Here is a 19,364-nt window from a genome sequence, read left to right as displayed (position 1 = left end):
AAATTTCATTTGCCATTTTGTTGCCCAATCACTTAGTTTTGTGAGATCTTTTTGAAGTTCTTCACAGTCTGCTTTGGTCTTAACTAACTGCTCAAGATAGTATCATCTACAGAGTTTGCCACCTCACTGCTTACCCCTTTCTCCAGATCATTTATGAATAAATTGAATAGGATTGGTCCTAGGACTGACCGTTGGGGAACACCACTAGTTACCACTCTCCATTGTGAAAATTTACTGTTTATTCCTACCCTTTGTTCCTTGCCTTTTAACCAGTTCTCAATCCATGAAAGGATCTTCCCCCTTATTCCATGACAACTTAATTTATGTAAGAGCCTTTGGTGAGGGACCTTGTCAAAGGCTTTCTGGAAATCTAAGTACACTATGTCCACTGGATCCCCCTTGTCCACATGTTTGTTGACCCCTTCAAAGAACACTAATAGATTAGCAAGACATGATTTCCCTTTACAGGTGACATTAAAATGGCCGATTATGGCTTTGGAAGCAAGTGTATATTTCATACACGTGTATGTGCTTTGAGAGCCTGAGGCAGAGGCACTTTGGGTTAGAGATTTCCTACACACACCCTGAGGGTTGTCATGCATATGTGCTCCATGCTTGCGTATGTGTGTGAGTAGAGGAGGAAGGGGACCCACATAAACATTCCTCACTCTCATCCCCACTGCTCTAATTACCCTGCTCCCTGTGATCATCCCAGGTCCTGCCCTGACTTTGTGGCACTGCATCTAAGCTAGAGCTGGGCTTGTAATTCACAACGCCTTATTGGGTGAATATTTCTGCTTTGGCAGACTGTGATTTTCCGAGAGGTGGAGGGCCGTCCATGGGGAGGGAGGGGTGTGTTGGGATCGAATTGTAGCTCTTTCACAATCCTGTTCTTTTAGTGGCAGAAAGATAGAATTCAAGCTCTTTTGACCAGATTGGACAGCTAGGTCACATGATGTCCCTACTCTCCATTCGATGAACAAACCTCTCAGCATGAGGGCGCCCAGCAGAACTTGACATTGGCTTTCCGTGAATATTCAGTAATGGATACTGGAGTGCTGCCATTCCCCGCCCTAGGAAGGGAGCAGAATGTGATCATTTAAGGATTCTAATGACTATATTTGGCAGTGTCCCTTGAGCTCTGGTCATGGCAGCCTCAGGTCATCAGACTCTAGGGATATATGGAAACTCAGGGAATTCAACCCAGTTCCTGTCCCAGTGACCTAAGGAACTCACTTTCTCCTCCTATGGCAGTTCAGCTCAGTGGAAGCAGCTAGGCTGCCAGGCCCCAGTTTAGAGCCAAGCTTACTGGTCTCCAGCCTAGGATACACTGCTAGGCCTGCCTGCGAGTCCAGGAAGGGGTGAGCTGACCTAGTGTATGTGGGAGGAGATATCCTGGGCGGGGCGATGGAGCAGACAAGAGTGTTTTGTGACTCCTGATCCATGCTACCCTGTGCATGTTCTTTGCCTACAGCTGTCTGTCGGCACACCTTGGGCAGCATTGATATACATCAAAATAAATCCCCATGGTCTCCTGGACCACTTCCCAGAGGGTTCTCCTGAAATGGAAATATCCAGGAGCATTGTATAGAGCAGGAGAACTTTGCTATAAGTTGTTTTGGACCATTCTATGGAATTCTTCTCCTGCTACAGGGTGGGTTAAATAACCTAGAGATGAGATCTCGTTCTTTAATGCATTCTGTAGGTGTTAGAGCAATGTCTGTGGAGCCTGTTAAATTCTTTTACCCAATGGCAATTCCCTGCTGATTTGTTCTTCTCACCTCTGATCATTGAGTGAGAGTCTGTTCTCCCACACTCTATGATCCTGCGTTTCCTAGCAGGACCGGGTTGTGAGAATGGGACATCCCAATAGGTATCGTAACATGCTTTTGATCCAGTAGGTGCCAGCTCAAGGACACAGTCATTATCTACACGGTCGCCCACAATGCAGATACGGGAGGACTATGTAGCCCACAGAACAATCCATGTGTTCTACTACATGGACTCCTGCTCAAGCTAGGGTGACCAGATGTCCTGATTTTATAGGGACAGTCACGATTTTTGGGTCTTCTTCTTATATAGGCTCCTATTACCCTCCCACTCCCGTCCCGATTTTTCACATTTGCTGTCTGGTCACCCTAGCTCAGGAACTGTCCACTACACATGTCCTGGCTCCATCAGAGACATTGACCAAGATTCCCTGGTCTGCTCGGGGGACTTTGTGCATCCTAGTGATGACAAGCAGCCATATGGATCTGGCTGAATGTCTGACCTGTGTCACAGCCAAGACACCGTCGCATTCACACCAGCTCTGGCCCAGTGCTGTGTTTTGTACGGAGCATGTATAAACAGTGGTAATTTAGCATAATTTTCCCCTTGACTGCATCTAAAATAAATGTGAATCATTGCCACAGGTAATTAACATTTCTTTACAACATTAAATTCTAAATGATTACAATGCCTGCTCAGTGAAAATTTGTCATGCTTTGTGTTCCCATTTTTTCCTGGCTAGCTGTCTCTCCAGAGCTGATAAGTGGGAGCAGCATGCAGTGACAAATTGGCTTTGATTTCACCACCCCTAATTTGGGAGATCAGCTCCGGCTCCTTGGTCAGAAAGCACAAATCCAGAGGATGAGCAACCTCACTAACGCTGCATGCACAAGCCCTGCCAGCTCGGGGCATGAGTGAGTGCATCTCCCACAGCTGGGCAGTGGAGCTGGGAGGAAGATGCATACTGGCCTCTGCAATGTGCAAACAGGCACAGAGAGGTGAAGGCCAAAGGCCAGACATAGGTGCCTGGAGCAGCATGGCCAGGCCCTGATGATCAGAAATCATGAGCCAAAATCCACCGGATTTGCTCAAGACTCGCAAGATTTCCAAAGAGAAGAATTGTTGGTTCTTTGCCTTCCGGGGGGAAAGGAGGCGGTGTGTGCATACGCAGGTCATGCTTTCCAGCTTCTCCCTACCACCAGGAGGGCTGGAAATGTTCTTCTGTGAAATGAAATCTCAGTTTCCCATGTGCCGCCATGTTTTAAGGAAAACAACAGACATCACCAGACTCACGATGAGATTGCCAGAGTTGCAACATTGCCCAAGCCAAGCCCCTCAGGCACGTAACTGATATGCCTCAAGCCTGGCTCTGTGGATATGGGGAAAGCCATGGATGTGATATATCTTGACTTTAGCAAAGCTTTGGATACGGTCTCCAACAGTATTCTTGCCAGCAAGTTAAAGAAGTATGGATTGGCTGAATGGAATATACGGTGGATAGAAATCTGGCTAGATTGTTGGGCTCAGTGGGTAGTGATCAACGGCTTGATATCTAGTTGGCAGCCGCTATCAAGTGGCGTGTCTCAGGGGTCGGTCCTGGGACTGATTTTGTTCAACATCTTTATCAGTGATCTGGATGATGGGATTAATTGCACTCTCAGCAAGTTGACAGATGAACTGAGGAGAGAGGTAGATACGCTGGAGGGTAGGGATAGGGTCCAGAGTGACCTAGACAAATTGGAGGATTGGGTAAAAGAAATCTGATGAGGTTCAACAAGGACAAGTGCAGAGTCCTGCACTTAGGATGGAAGAATCCCATGTACCGCTACAGGCTGGGAACTGACTGGCTAAGCAGCAGTTCTGCAGAAAAGAACCTGGGGATTACAGTGGACTAGAAGCTGGATATGAGTCAGCAGTGTGCCCTTGTTGCCAATAAGGCTAATGGGACATATTGGGCTGCATTAGTAGGAGCACTGCCAGCAGATCGAGGGAAGTGATTATTCTCCTCTAGTCGGCATTGGTGAGGCCACACCTGGAGTATTCTGTCCAGTTTTGTTTCCCACACTACAGAAGGGATGTGGACAAATTGGAGAGAGTCCAGTGGAGGGCAACGAAAATGATTCAGGGGCTGGAGCACATGATTTACGAGGAGAGGCTGAGGGAGCTTAGGTTATTTAGTCTGCAGAAGAGAAGAGTGGGAGGGGGGGATTTGATAGCTACTTTCAACTACCTGAAAGGGGGTTCCAAAGAGGATGGATCTAGACTGTTCTCAGTGGTACCCGATGACAGAGTAATAGTCTCAAGTTGCAGTGGGGAAGGTCTAGGTTGGATATTAGGAAACACTATTTCACTAGGAGGGTGGTGAAGCACTGGAATGGGTTCCCTAGGGAGGTGGTGGAATCTCCTTCCTTAGAGGTTTTTAAGGTCAGGCTTGACAAAGCCCTGGCTGGGATGATTTAGTTGGTGTTGGTCCTGCTTTGAGCAGGGGTTTGGACTAGATGACCTCCTGAAGTCTCCTCCAACCCTAATCTTCTATGAAGCCTGGCACACAAAAATGAAGGCATTCAAATTAGGGTCTGAGTAACTTGCTTCGGGTCACACAGAGCTGGGATAAGACCCTAATTCTCTCGGCCAGAGCTCTCATTGTGCTATCTGGCAGGCTTCATGGCACATTGAAGCTCAGTCAGGCTTACTGTCCCATACTCGTCAGGGTGGGGAGCAGCAGCTGAGGCAGGGTGGGGGGGTAGAGGGGGAGGGAGAAGACCCTTCTCCGACAGCTTCAGGCCCCTGCTGCCCTCTCCATGTTTCTAAGGAGTTGCTCAGGAGAAGCTGACCATAGCTTTGGGAAGAGGGAGAGCTGCTGGAAGGACACGCTTTGCAGAAGGAGGGAAAGGATTAGAACTGGCCCTGAACTACTGTGCTCCTCTGCTCCCTCCTTCCCTCTCCTCCCATCACCTGTTACCCCAGAACTACTGTCAGCTTCTGTCACGGAGTCACCAGGCGATGCTCTGGAACTGCTCCCCACCAAGCCAGGCAGGACTTTGGGGAGCCTCCTCTCCCTTGGAGCAGACTTGTTCAGGGCAAGAAGCTCACACGGCTTCACCTCCTGGGTCTCTCCTTGGAGCATTTAGCATCCTCTGCCCCTCCGTGCGCTTCCCACAGCGAGTCCACCCCAGCGGGGTCCTGGGGAAGCCACCGGGTTCTGCACCCCCACTTCGCAGTCAGACGTGACTCTCAGCCCGCCAGTAAAACAGAGGTTTATTCGATGACAGGAACAGGGTCTAAAACAGAGCTTGTAGATACAGTGAACCGGACCCCTCGGCTGGGTCCATTCTGGGGGGCAGTGAGCCAGACCCCAGGTCTGCCCTCCACCCTTGACCCCAGCCAGCTCCAGACTAACAGCCCCTCCCAGCCCCTCCTCTCTCCTCAGCCCCTTTCCCGGGCCAGGAGGTCACCTGATCCCTTTGTCTCCAACACCTTCAGCTGGCACCTTTGCAGGGGAGGGGCCCAGGCCATCAGTTGCTAGGAGACAGAGTGTCAGGCATTTAGGTGCACTGGCCCTTTGCTCTGCCAGATACTTAAGAACTGCCATGGGGACACTGAGGCACCAACACAGTATTCAGAGAAAACATTAAGAACTTTCCCAGTTCGTCACATCTCTCCCCCCTTCGAGACCGAACTGAGCGAGGTCACTCCAGCCAGTGACCTGGGGAAGTTCGAACCCACCAACGTTCCCATGGATGCCCCAGCATCTCTCCCATTCCTTGGTGTGAGTTACACCAGGACAGTCCAGTCTCACGCCCTCCCTTAGGTCGGGTGTGCTTGATGGCACTTGCAGGCCGCATGTAGGAAGGTTTATGCGGCTTGAACCCTTTTGCTACCCCAATACCTCTGGGGTTCAAACTGGGACGGGGTCTTCTCCCAGCACTTAAGAGCCCCCCTCTTGGCCTTGGCCAGCTTTGGGCTTGGGCAGCTGCTTCCCACTTTGTGGCCCAGACACAACACCTTTGCCGTCCCCCCTTACACATTCCAGCTTTTAAGGTCAGTCCCACCTCCTTGAGGCAGCCCATCCCCCTTTTCACCTGGGACACCTGTTCCTCCCAGGTCTGGCTAAAGATGCACGTTATCAGTGTCTGCCAGGGCCAAGTTCTCCATCTCCCTCTGCTTGTCTAGAATCTCCCCAGGCCTAGGCATGGGGTGGGCATCGGACACTGTGATGGCTTTAAGCTTCTGATAGTCCCCATAAAACCAGATCATCCTGTCTCCCTTGGGGATCAGCCCCACGGGTGAGGCCCATGGGCTGTAAAACGGCTGGATCCCATCTAAAGCCAGCATGTTCCTGACCTCTCTCTCCAGGTTCTGGGCTGCTTTCCCAGTGACTCTGAATGGGAAACACCTGATGGGGAGATTGGCTTCCACCTTAGGGAAGAGATCCCCCTGGGGGTTTTTCCCCTTTTTCATCCAATTTTTCTTCTTCAGGTCCAGGGGTCCCCTTACTTTCCTCCCATCCAGCAGCTCGAACGGGAAGAACCCTGTGGATTTCTGGGGCACCACCAGCTGCCTCCCGATTCCCCCCAGTTCTACTTCCCCTTGGGGAGCCCATTCCCGGTACAGGAATCCCTTCTCCTGCAGGACTCTGTCCCTGCAGCCTTCCCCAAGGGGGTTTGCAGCGCTCTGGCCAGCAAGTTCCCTCAGTTTCTCCAAGGAGGGATCCCTCTGCAGCTCGGTCTGGGATTCAGCAGCTGGGGCAGGGAGTGGGACCTGCTCCCTCTAGCTGGCTGGGCCTGGAGTCACAGCCCCCCTGAGCCCTGTCCCTGGTAGCTCCCTCCCTGCTGTGTAATCACTTCCCAGCAGCACATCTGCACCAGGCAAACCTGTTTGGCAGCTGACCTGCCCTGCCTGGGTGTTCCCACACTCAGCTGGGGTCTCAGCTTCCCCTGTGCTCAGCACTGCCCTTGCAGTCCCAGTGGGGGCAGGCAGCGAGCTCTTTGCTCTGGTCACAGCATCAGAGCCAGCGTGAGCCCCCTCTCCGGTGTGCAGGGGGCGGGGAGCCTCTCTCCCTCCCACTCAGCCCCAGGGGGCTGGTTACAGGTAGGCAGGTATCCTGAGCCCTGCAGCCCCTCCCCCCTGCCAGCCAGGTCATTTGCATTTTCACTGACCATTTCCATCCTAGCCAATTGGTTCCCTGGATTTGAATTCAAACCCTCAGCCGTTACAGGAGCGGGGCCTGGATCCTGTCCCATGGGGAGACAGTCACCCCCCAACAGGGCCTCCCAGCCGATATCCTGGAGAACCCCAAAGACCAGCCAGCCCAACCCCTCCTGTGTCTGCACAGGGATCTGGGCCATAGGCAGGGCGAGGGGCTTCACCCCAGGGAACTTCACCCAGGTCCCACAGTCCCTCAGCATCTGGGGCTGCACCACCACAGTTCTCTCTGTCCCAGGGTCTCGCCCCCGCAGGCGTGTTTCCCCACTAACCCCTGGGCAGCCCCCTATGTCTCTCTGATCCACCATCACCAGTCCACGCTGCTGCTGCTTCTCCTGCAGCTCTTCCTCGGGCTCTTGCTCTCTCTCACGGTCCTCTCGCTCTCTCAGGCTCTGCTCCCATCCCATCCATCTCCAATCTCCTGATGGGGAACCCAGTCGTGTAGACCCTCGTCTGATTGGGGACCAGACTCCCGGGGATGCCTGGCTGATGCTCCAGCTGCTCTCAGATCCTCTTGTAGCCCCATCTGGGCCAGGAATCTGCTCCTCAGAGCGGTCCTTCTCCTCCAACTGCACGATTAACTGTGCCTTGGTGAATTTCCCCATGTGTAACCCTCTCTTTGTGCACAGGATCACAATGTCCTTCTCAAGGAGATGGTGATAGGCCATCACTTCACCGTTCCCAAGTGGCTCTGGACTCACAGGCCTGTGTGCTCTTGGCTCCCCCATGGTTTCCAGGAAGAACCCCTGGTGTGCCAGCCCTTCTCGTGATCACCACCTCTTTGCCAGGGTCGAGCTGCAGACTCCTCCGCCCCTGGGACTGCTCCTGCAATCCCCCCGGGGAACCCTGCTACTGCAAAAATCCTTGGAACCCTGCTACTGCAAAAATCCTTCTCTCTCCCAGGGTCGAGCGGCAAGCTCCTCCGCCCCTGAGACTGCTGGCTGCAGTCCTCAGGGGGACCCTGTTACTCCAACAGTCCTTCTCGCTGGTCACACACTCCCAGAGGTTAACTGCCCCCTGAAACCGTGCCTCTCTGAGCCTTCAGCACACCTGGTCCTCATTATCCCTCCTTTGTTTTACTGCTCCCCAGTCACTTACTGCAAGCAGCGCCATTCACGGGGTGCAGTACGTCCCGCCGCTGCCACCAGTTGTCACGGAGTCACCGGGCGATGCTCTGGAACTGCTCCCCACCAAGCCAGGCAGGACTTTGGGGAGCCTCCTCTCCCTTGGAGCAGACTTGTTCAGGGCAAGAAGCTCACACAGCTTCATCTCCTGGGTCTCTCCTTGGAGCATTTAGCATCCTCTGCCCCTCCGTGCACTTCCCACAGCGAGTCCACCCCAGGGGGGTCCTGGGGAAGCCACCGGGTTCTGCACCCCACTTCGCAGTCAGACGTGACTCTCAGCCCGCCAGTAAAACAGAGGTTTATTCGATGACAGGAACAGGGTCTAAAACAGAGCTTGTAGGTACAGCGAACCGGACCCCTCGGCTGGGTCCATTCTGGGGGGCAGTGAGCCAGACCCCCAGGTCTGCCCTCCACCCTTGACCCCAGCCAGCTCCAGACTAACAACCCCTCCCAGCCCCTCCTCTCTCCTCAGCCCCTTTCCCGGGCCAGGAGGTCACCTGATCCCTTTGTCTCCAACACCTTCAGCTGGCACCTTTGCAGGGGAGGGGCCCAGGCCATCAGTTGCTAGGAGACAGAGTGTCAGGCATTTAGGTGCACTGGCCCTTTGCTCTGCCAGATACTTAAGAACTGCCATGGGGACACTGAGGCACCAACACAGTATTCAGAGAAAACATTAAGAACTTTCCCAGATCGTCACAGCTTCTCCTGGGCAATTCTACTCCTTCCCACACAGGCTTGTCTGCCCTTGGTGAGGAAGAGAAGCCAAAGCTCCCAGCTGTCCCTCTGCCTTGCCTTGCAGTGCCAGCACAGCCCAGGGTATACAGCTCAGCTGCATCCCACTGAAAATATTGTTCTGCATTTAATCAACAAGGATTAGCCAATCTCCATGTGCCAGGTGTAAAAGTCTGCCTGGAACTTGGAGGGAGGAGCCCAGGTTGCAGCAGGAGGGCAGAGTTTGGGGGAGGCCCCAGGAAGTCAGTCTGTGTGCACATGGCTGGAATGTCAGCTGCACTGGTTGCACTGCTGGAAATAGTTCTCTTAATAGTTTAGTTTTGTTTTACGAGCATGAAGGCCTCTCATATTATTACCCAGCATGTGGTACATGAACCATATGGGGAGGCCTGTAGGGGGTGCTATGGTGAGAAGTAGCAGAGTCCTGGGCAGGCCATTCCTCCTCCTCTAGCAGAGAATGAATTCCCCGCCCTCAACTTGCCTGGGTGTCTTGCCTACTTTGTGCTGCTGCTTCCCTGCCTCGTGCTGGGAAGCAGCAGCTGGTGGACAGCACTAGGAGGCCACTATAGCCAGCAGCAGGGCAGAGCCAGTCAGGAGCCTGGGTCAGTTTCATGCAGAGGCATGTGGGGACTCAGAAGCCCATGCCACTGGGCCCTCCAGGGCTTCTAGAAGCGACAGGGAAGAGCCAGCGAGCTGGGAGGTCCGGTTGGAGGGGCAGGAGTGGAGCTTTCTCACAGAGCAAGTATCTTTCCCGTAGGGACATTGAGCTCAGTGTCTAGATATGGGGTTTACCAGGCCAGTGGATGAGTCTGCACTGGGTGCTGCCTTCTGACTGCTTCCTTTCCCCCTCTCCTCTAGCCTGCGAGCTGGGATTTTACAAGTCAGCCCCTGGTGACCAGCTGTGTGCCAAGTGCCCCCTGCACAGCTATTCAGAGAGCCGGGCTGCACAGGTGTGCCGCTGTGACAGCAGCTACTACCGGGCAGCACAAGATTCCCCATCTGCGGCCTGCACGCGTAAGTACCTGCCTATCTGCCTCGGACTGCCCGCCCACTTTCCACAGCACGCAGGGAACAGAACCCGAATCAGCCTGGCTACAGCAGCAGAGGGAGATTCCCATGCAAGTGGAAAGTGGAGTATGTGTCTGTGGGACAAGAGGGCCCTCGACACCTTAGGGGTGAATGTGTTAGAAACGTCGGGCTGGAGTCTTGGCCCCACTGGAGTCAATGGGAGAGTTGCCATGCTCTGTGCATGTCTGGGGCGAGTGCTGTGAGTGTACCCAGGGGTGTTTGTGTTGTCCCGGAGGCATGTCTGCAATAGGATAACGGTGTGTGTTTCAGTCAGGATAGCTCACATGTCAAAGCTACAATGTGCCTTGACTTCACAAGGATTTTAAAGCATGTAAGCTGTCGTGTTTTAAACCCTTCTTTTTCTTAGTGTAGATGGGGCCTGTCTCTCTGCATGTGAATGACATGGATTCTCTGCATGTGAATGCCACAGATTCCCAGGCCAGAAACGACCATTGTGATTATCTAGTCTGATCTCTTGTGTAACACAAACTAGCTGGGGTGTGCACTCCGCTGCCCAGGGTCTGCAGGGAGTCCCCCTGCACCCACGCTCCCATCGACCCACAAGTATTTTCTTTTCTTTTTGTTTTTTTGTTTTTTCTTCCCTTTGCTGCTCTGGCCGGCCGGGGGGGTTGTTTCACACACCCCCCCTTCGTTGCTCCGACCGGCCGGCAGGTTTCCTGGAATTCCTGACCCCCCCACCCCCCTTTGCTGCTCCAGCCAGCAGGTAGGTTGGTTTCCTGCCCCGCCCTCCTTTGCTGCTCCAGCTGGGCGGCAAGTTGGTTTCCCACTCCCCCCCTTTGCTGCTCCAGCTGGCCGGCAGGTAGGTTGGTTCCAGCCCCCCTCCCCCCATTTGCTGCTCCAGCTGCGTGGCAGGTTGGTTCTCCCCCCCTCCGCCTCCTTTTGGTGTTCCAGCCGGCCGGCAGGTTGGTTCCCTGCCGCGCAGGTTTGTTTTTTTTCTTTTTTTTTTTGCTTGGGGTGGCAAAAAAGCTAGAGCCGGCCCTGATTGTGGGCATCAGAACTGGACACAGGATTCCTGCAGGGGTTATGCCAATGCCAAATAAAGGGTAAAATAACCTCTCTGCTCCTACTCAAGATTCCCGTTTATGCATCCCAGAATAGCGTTAGCCTTTTTGGCCACAGAGCGACACTGGAAGCTTGTGTTCAGCTGATTATCCATCATGACCCTCAAATACTTTTCAGAGTCCCTGTATTCTGTGTTCATAGAGCTATACATTCACATCTAATCATGTTAAAATGCACGTTGTTTGCTTGGGATCCAGATTGCTCCATATTGGTGACCTGTCTTCATAATTATTTCCCACTCTCCCATTTTTTATGTCATCTGCAAACTTCATCAGTGATGATTCTGTTTTTTTTCAGGTTACTGATAAAAATGTTTAAATAGCATAGGGCCAAAACCAGATCCTTGTGGGATTCCACTAGAAAAATACCCACTCAGTGACGATTTCCCCATTTACAATTACATTTGGAGAACTATCAGTTAGCCAGCTTTTAATTCATTTAATGTGGGCCATGTTAGTTTTTTAATCAAAGTATTATGCAGTACCAAGTCAAACATCTTATAGAAGTCTAAATATATTACATCAACAGCATCTGAAGAAGTGGGTATTCACCCACGAAAGCTCATGCTCCAAAATGTCTGTTAGTCTATAAGGTGCCACAGGATTCTTTGCTGCTTTTACAGATCCAGACTAACACGGCTACCCCTCTGATACTTGACTACATCAACACTATTACCTTTATAAACCAAATCTGAAATCATTTTTAAAAGAAGAGATCAAGTTAATTTGACAGGATCTATTTCCATAAACCTATGCTGATCAGCATTAATCATATTACCCTCCTTTAGTTCTTTATTAATTGAGTCTTGTTTCAGCTGCTCCATTATCTTACCTGGGGTTGATGTCAGGCTGACAGGCCTATAATTACCTAGGTCATCCCATTTTCACCCTTTTTAAATATTGGTACAACATTAATGTTCTGCCAGTCTTGTGTAACTTCCCTGGTGTTCAAAGACTTACAGAAAATCAACATGATTGGTCCACCCAGCTCATCAGCCAGCTCTTGGTTGCAAGTTTTCCAGACCTGCTGCTGTAAAAATGTCTAATGTTTAGTAGCTTCTGAAACACTAGTGGAATGGAAAGAATGTTATCATATGATATAACTACAGCATCTGTTTTATTTCAAATACAGAAAAGAAATATTTATTTAATGTTTCTGTCTTTTCTCCATTATTATTGATAATTCTACCATTTCCATCTAGTAACGGACCAATACCTTTGTTAGGATTTTTTTTGTTCCTAATATACTTTAAAACTCTTTTCTGTTTCATTTTCCCTGACTCATACCCTAAAGTGTTTGCTTTTGTCTCCATTCACGTCAAGATAAGAAGTACTTTCCCACTCAGCTCATCCTGTCCCCTTTGCAATTCCGGTGCTGTCCAGGGAACGTTTGGATGTGATGAGGAGTCGCTGAAATGTTGCTGTGGAATGCAGGCGGTTTTCATTCAGATTCTGCATGTGACATATCAGCGAACAGCACCCGCTGAAGCAGCAGTCACATCAAACCCACTGCATGGCAGGACAGGCTCCCCCAGAGAGGCAGCCGGATTGCTGAGTGGCCTTGGACAGTCTGTGACATGTTAGTGCTCAGATGGGTGCAAGCCAGGCATGGGGCTGGCTGCTGATGGGCAAACACCCTACACTGCTTTGCCAGCACATCTTCATCTGCAGCCTGTGCCACGGGATGAAGTGATCCCTTGGGCTCTCCCAAGCTAAGCAACATGAGGCTTATCCAACCCGTGGCTGGGAAGCCACGCTAGTGGCAGCAGAGAATGGTGTGAGTTACTGAGTAGGGGGTGTGCTCTCCCCTCAAGTAGGGCCTGGCATGGGGGTGCTGTGGTGGAGGGTGGGTGACGGACTCTCTCCTCTGTGTCAGTGCTGACCCTGTTGTTCCAATGTGCTGCCAGGGGCACCTGGATGGGAGGGAAAACAGAGGTTCTGCCTGAGACATCTTGGCTTCCCCCTAAACCAGTGAAGGGTCTGTGAGCGCCTTCCTTGTAACAAACCAAATGAAGCTATTTAAGGGTGCATCCCATAGACCAGAGACACCAGGAAATATCAGTGCACAGTGAAGAAACCCCTGGGCATCAGAAGAAGAAGATAAAGTGTGGTATAAATAACAGGCTGGTCGACTACACCTCAACCTCCTGTACGTGGACAGTTGAGTATGAAATCGACTAAGACACATTATAAAGACGCATCACTCGTTGGGCCAGGTCTAACTGTTGTTTAAATTGTATATTATTAAGAAAAGTGAGTTCATGCATATACCTATAGTTTTAATTCTTTCTCAGTGAAATATGGTTAAATTTGGTTACTGTGTAAAAGCAAATATATCACTTCTGTATACTACTTTGTTAATTAGTATAATAGTACCTTATCAGGAATGCACAAAACTCGAGGGGTGGGCAAAAGACTATTCCATAGTCTGGTATCTTTCAAAACAGTAGATTCCAAAATCTAGATGGAATGATTGGTTAAATTTCAAGATTCTCTGACTCTGGCTATCTGTTTGATCTGCAATGTGCACACATTGCTAAACTGTTTAATGAGACACAAAGGAAGTTAACAAACTAATTGCAGCGAGTGATATAAAGGCAAGGAAAAAACAGAGTGGTAAAGACATTATTTTTACTGCTTATGGGAGTTACATGGTAACTACCACAGCCAACTCATTAGGAAACACTGAAGAAGGAAAATTGCCTGACCTCATTAGTGATGAACAGCTAACTAGTATTGCCCTCAGTGTGTAACAAAAACTATGGCTAACCAGCAGTGCGTTGAGTCATGTAGACAAATTCCCTTTAAGTACCAGTCGTAATTTGGCTTGAGTAACATGGTATCTTAATGGAGATAATGTGTGGTTAAAACAATCTTGCTCAGTGCCTGGTTCCATGTACATTTCTTTTCTAGTTTCACTGCCAATATTGGAGCCTGACACAGGAATATTTAATAAATTGGTTACTGATCATTCAGCAGGTTATCTGGAAGACAGCATCTACATGAAACAATGAGCTCTGTCAACTAGCAGTGTGTCATGCAGCAATGCAAACCTGAAAAGCGCCTCACAGAGCTTTCAGTGGTAGCTGTGTTACTCTGTATCAGCAAAAAAAATGAGTCCTTGAGGCACCTTAGAGACTAACAAATTATTTGGACATAAGCTTTTGTGGGCCAAAACCCACTTCATCAGATGTATGAAGTAAAAAATACAGGAACAGAGGTGTGTGTGTGTATATATATATATATATATATGAAAGAATGGGGGTTGCTTTACCAAGTGTGAGGTCAGTCTAACGAGATAAATCAATTAACAGAAGGATACCAAAGAAGGAAAAAAAACTTTTAAAGTGGTAAGAGAGCGGCTCATTACAGACAGTTGACAAGAAGGTGGGAGTAACAGTAGGGAGAAATTGGTATTCGGGAAATTAAGTTTAGGTTCTGTAATGACCCAACCACTCCCAGTCTTTATTCAGGCCTAATCTGATACCACAAGGACTCTTCATTTTTTTTTTTGCTCACACAGCTTGTTATGCCAAGGATGCTGTTGACATTTCAACTCGTGTGTGCAGTCACAATGGTTCAGCCTAGTATGAGGCAGAGAAGCTGGCCACTTCTATCTCCTGCTCAGGCAAGCTTCCCAGCGGGTGTTAATCAGCAGGAAGGGTAACCTATAACATGGACGGACAGTACCGTGTAGTAACTAATTACAAGAAGTTTATATATGGAGGCCTCACTTGTAAAGTCACTACTCCACATTTCTGTTTTATCCCTCATGTACCTAGCACTCTGGGACACACTATAATAATGTCTATCCCAGTTTTCAAAATGAATCTATTATCCAAAGTGAGCACCAATGAAGTTAAAACTTACTTACCCATTTTAATGTGCATATTAATCACTTAAAATTTAAAAACATTACTAGACAAAACCACACACATGCAGATTAGCAGTGACATGCACAAGGCAGAACAAGCCTTGAATAACCTTATTCATGATGGGGATCTTAAAATACTGATTTCCCACACCTGGATAGCGGTTGCCTTTAAGGCTTTGTTTGCGTTACAAGGTATCTTACTTTTAGCTGTGTTAATTATCTATTGCCACTTAACGGAGTTTGTTAAAACACTTTAAATCGCATATAAAGGCCCCTCACCACTAATTTATACATTGATTTGGCAAAGGTGTCGCCTTGACAATAACAATTATCAAGGCAACAAGTAGGGGTCCTGCTAAAATGTGCTGGCTAGCCTATAAATATACATCATATCAATAAAATGCATTATCTGCACCATATATACATACATGTGTATTAGGATGCACAGAGCTGTAACATTCAGCACAAATATTGTAACAGTGATATAGCCCAAACCAACCATACAGTAATCCTTTTCGCATATGCTGAGTATCCCATAAGTCCTTGCATTTGCTGAAGTAAGCATTTGGCATAAATGGGTAGGAAACTTGTCAAAATCCAGAAACATCAATTTGTTCTATTTTGTACCAGCTAGGGAAGTACCTTCATGGACCAGTACCTGGGATGCTAGTGTACCAAACAAAGCTAAGGAAGGAACAGAATAGCAGGTTAGGGAAGTGGGACAAACTGCTGGCTTAGACTGTAGCAGCATGTAACTTGTAAAATCATCACATAAATATTGCCAGCTGCGATGTGTGACTTGGGGAGTGCACCTTCTGCATGAGGTGAATGCCCCAGCGCTGCATGAGGCTGCTCTTCGGAGACTGGTATTGTACAGAACCTCTTCCTGTACCAGATTAATAAACCTGACACATTGGTCATTTAGCCTCTTGAGTATTCGTCATAACAAACCAAAGTGTGATCAAGTAATTGACTCTGCAATTTATCAACAACCCTATTCTAGTCAGGTTGTCACACTGCATGACACCCTCAGATCAGCCTGTATCTAGGTTGTGTTATTTCCTTCCCTCCCTCCTCCCCCCCCCACCACACACACCCAGGGCATGGCACCCTCAGATCAGCTTGTATCTCGGTTGTTATTTCCTTCCCCACACACACACCCAGGGCATGTCAGTCACCCTCTAGTCAGCCAGTATCACTCTGTTCTCTCCCACAGATCACATCACCTTCCCATGGGTTTTTCTCTCCCCCCTTAACCCCCCCCTGAGCACAGCACCCCACCAATCTGGATGAATGTCTGCTTCCTTTTCAGGGCCCCCCTCTGCTCCTGTGAACCTGGTCTCCAGTGTGAATGGCACCTCGGTGACACTGGAGTGGACTCCACCCCTGGACAAGGGGGGGCGCACTGATATCACATACAACGTGGTCTGCAGGCACTGCACGTGGGACCTGGGCCAGTGCGAGGCGTGCGGCAGTGGGATCCGCTTTGTTCCCCAGCAGATGAGCCTGGGGCAGGCTGCCCTCACCGTGGCCAACCTCATGGCCCACATGAACTACTCCTTCTGGGTGGAGGCGGTCAACGGCGTGTCCCACCTCAGCCTGGAGCCCAGGAGATTTGCTGTTGTCAACATCACCACGAACCAGGCAGGTAGGAGGAGCAGATACCCCCAGGAGGCTTGGCCCATGGCAACTGATGTGAACACTCCATGCTGGGCCCAGCTGGACCTTCTCCCAAGGGGGGTCAGCGTTTGCCGAAAGGCCCCCCGAGGGATCTGAGTCCGCCCTGGCTTTCCCTACGCTCAGAAGGGGAGTTAGCCATGGTCACTGTGAGTGGGGAGCCTGTGACAAATGCTGGCTTGTCATGGTGACCATGATAGCTTCCAGACAGGCTTCAGTGAGAAATGGCCCTTGTCTCCTCAGCCGAGGTGGCAGCGGCGCTGGGGAGACGGGGCTGCCTGAGGCTCACCGCTGAGCCGCCGTCTGCAGACGCATGCTTTGGGTGAGCGAGGAATTAATCTTCTTCAGTTCGCTTTCAACCTGTCACATTCCGCTTCGTCGCCACGTCCCCAACACCCTGGCCATTCCGCTGTGGCTCACGCTAGGCTGCTCCATTTCCCCAGGACACGGGGGCACATCGGACATTTGTTTATTGGCAAGGAAACTAAGTGGAACATGAACCCCTAGGCCTGCTCCTTGCCTCCCTTCCCAAAGGGCACGCAAAAGTTCATGCTCTGTCTAGTGCTCCTTTCCCATCTCACACAAGGGCCAGCAGCTGGCAGGTGCCTGTGTTGTTTGTTTGGGAAAGTCTCTCTCATGCATATCTTGTCTTTTCCAATCCCTTGCTGAGAAACAACCTCTTTCCTCAGGAAGCAGTTCCCCACTTTGGCTCAGAGCAGGACCCTGGGGCCCCTCTCCAGTGCATTTCCAGCTGTGCTCCCCAGCTGCAAACAAGCCCAGGAAGTGTTATGTGATGAGGAGCCTCAGGGCTTGCCTACGCTTAACAGCACTGCTGAAGTGCTTGGTGGAGACGCTCCCTATGCTGACAGAGAGCTCCCATCAGCACAGGTACTCCACCTCCCCCAGAGAAGCCGTCCCATCTACATCGCCGCGGGCTAGATCGGTACAACTACGTCATTCAGAGATCCACACCCCTGACTAACGTAGTTATATTGATGTAAGTGGGTCCGGTAAACCAGGACTCATTCTGCTCTCGTGTACAGGTGTCAATTGGGAATAACTCCAGAGAAGTCAAAGGAGTTGCCTGGGTCAGCTCATAATAAGGGGAACAAGGCCTTTTATTGCAAACTGTCTCCTGCAGCTGCCCAGGCTCCCAGCTGACCCTCCCAGAGGACATCCCCCCTTTCCCTGCCCCTCCTGCCGGCCCCGTCCCAGCATTATCATACCGATGCTCAGGGGACGGGCACTAAATGCCTGCAATGACTGGTTGCATAGACAGATAATGAATGCTCCCTTGTTAGCTTTTCTCGTAGAACAGGTGCAGCTGGGAGCAGCAGAAACAGGTTGGTTGGAAAGAACAGAGGTTTAGCCGTGTGGCTGGAGGTGTTTATAGGGATGCTGCAATTTAAAAGAGGCACCAACCTGCAAAGTGGAGAGACGTGCTCAGTGCAATAGTCAATGATCGTTCTCAGTCATCCCGACAGCTCCACCACTCAGAGCAGCACTCCGGAGAGGGGCCAGATGGGGACTGTGCCAGATAAACCATACTCCCTGGACTAGCTAGGCCCAGTCAATCAATCTTTGCTGAGCTCTCTGGGGAATCTCACCAATCCCTTGAGTTCAGGGGTGCCAGCGATTGCTGTGGAGTGCGGAGCCTCAGTGCTCTGCCCTTGGGGATTGCTTTGACTACTCTTGCCTTCTGTTGTGCCCAGCAGGGCTTCCTGGGGCTGGGCCACCTTCCCCACTGTCTATGTCTTCGCTAGGGATTCTGACCTTGCATCACTTCCAGTTAGTTAATATGGTCACACGGGCCAGTCTGGACGCTCCCTGAATGTTTGTTCCGGGTCAGCGTTCCCCAAGGCCTGTCTACACACAGTTTGTGCTGCTTTAACTATACTGTGATCTAACCAATCCAGTGGTAGCAGTACAAAAGCTGGGAGTTGGGCAGCTTATAGACTGATCCCTGGGGTCAACTTCATGGCCAGGAAGAAACATGTGAGGAATGTCCCGAGGAGCTTTGACAAAGGCATTAGCTGCACAGACTCATTCTTTGTGTGTGCATTAGAGCAAGAGGCACCAAGCAGCCCAGTCAAAACATGCACTTTACTGCACCACAGCAAACTGTGGCTAGTTGAGGCCTCACCCAGGACTGACCTCCATGAGCTGCAGTGAGGTAAAAACGACAGTGCCTTTTCTCCATGGGAATAGTGCAGCCAGTGCTACCTGGAGTTACCATTTCAGTGCCCAGACACCACAGGCCCCATCCTCGCCTGTATTGTGCCTCCAGCAGGGGCTGCAAGTTGAGGCTTTACAAATGGCAAGGCCCTTTTCCTGTAATGAGCTAGCCAATCGTGCAATGCTGAAGGTGGGTGAGCTATTCCTTCCTGGCCCCCACTCGGAGCCTGCGTGGTTACAGTGTTAATGCTGATCAACATGCAGTTCTCTGGCCTTTTATCTGTCTGCTGACAGGCTGGAAGCCTGGGCAGGGAATCCCGCAGGCAGAGCCAGGCAGGATGATGAGGTTCCCCCTTGTTTGCTCTCAGTTCCCCGGCCTTTGCAGTGATGCCATGGGACAATGCTTCCCGGGGACACAGGCCACAAGGTAGCCAGACCTCTCAGGTAGCCAGTGTTATGATGCATCCTGGTCCATAGCTAAAACACTAATGCAGCTCCCCTGCAGCTGCACACCACAGCACTGAGGGGGTGTCTGTGTGTGTAATGTTACTGCTCACCCCTCACCATCCGTAAAACTGGAATATTCCATTAGGACTACCGATGCACCCACCTGGCACACCAATGGGGCATTCCATTATTGCTGCCCCGAAAAATAGA

General features: G+C 50.6%; 1 protein-coding gene across 5 annotated transcripts in view; it reads left to right on the top strand.

Moving 5' to 3' along the window:
• EPHA8 (EPH receptor A8) overlaps positions 1 to 19,364 on the top strand; it is a 125,279-nt gene that overhangs the window by 84,653 nt on the left and 21,262 nt on the right. For all 5 annotated transcript variants that reach the window (XM_050931190.1, XM_050931189.1, XM_050931191.1 and 2 more), the window contains 2 exons: positions 9,690 to 9,845; positions 16,168 to 16,503. In XM_050931190.1, the coding sequence (XP_050787147.1) occupies positions 9,690 to 9,845; positions 16,168 to 16,503 (492 nt within the window). The remainder of the gene's footprint in view (positions 1 to 9,689; positions 9,846 to 16,167; positions 16,504 to 19,364) is intronic.

This window comes from Gopherus flavomarginatus, chromosome 21, assembly GCF_025201925.1.
Source record: "Gopherus flavomarginatus isolate rGopFla2 chromosome 21, rGopFla2.mat.asm, whole genome shotgun sequence".
Taxonomy (NCBI): domain Eukaryota; kingdom Metazoa; phylum Chordata; order Testudines; family Testudinidae; genus Gopherus; species Gopherus flavomarginatus.
The sequence above is the reverse complement of the archived record's forward strand: the minus strand, read 5'-3'. Positions and strand labels throughout refer to the sequence as shown.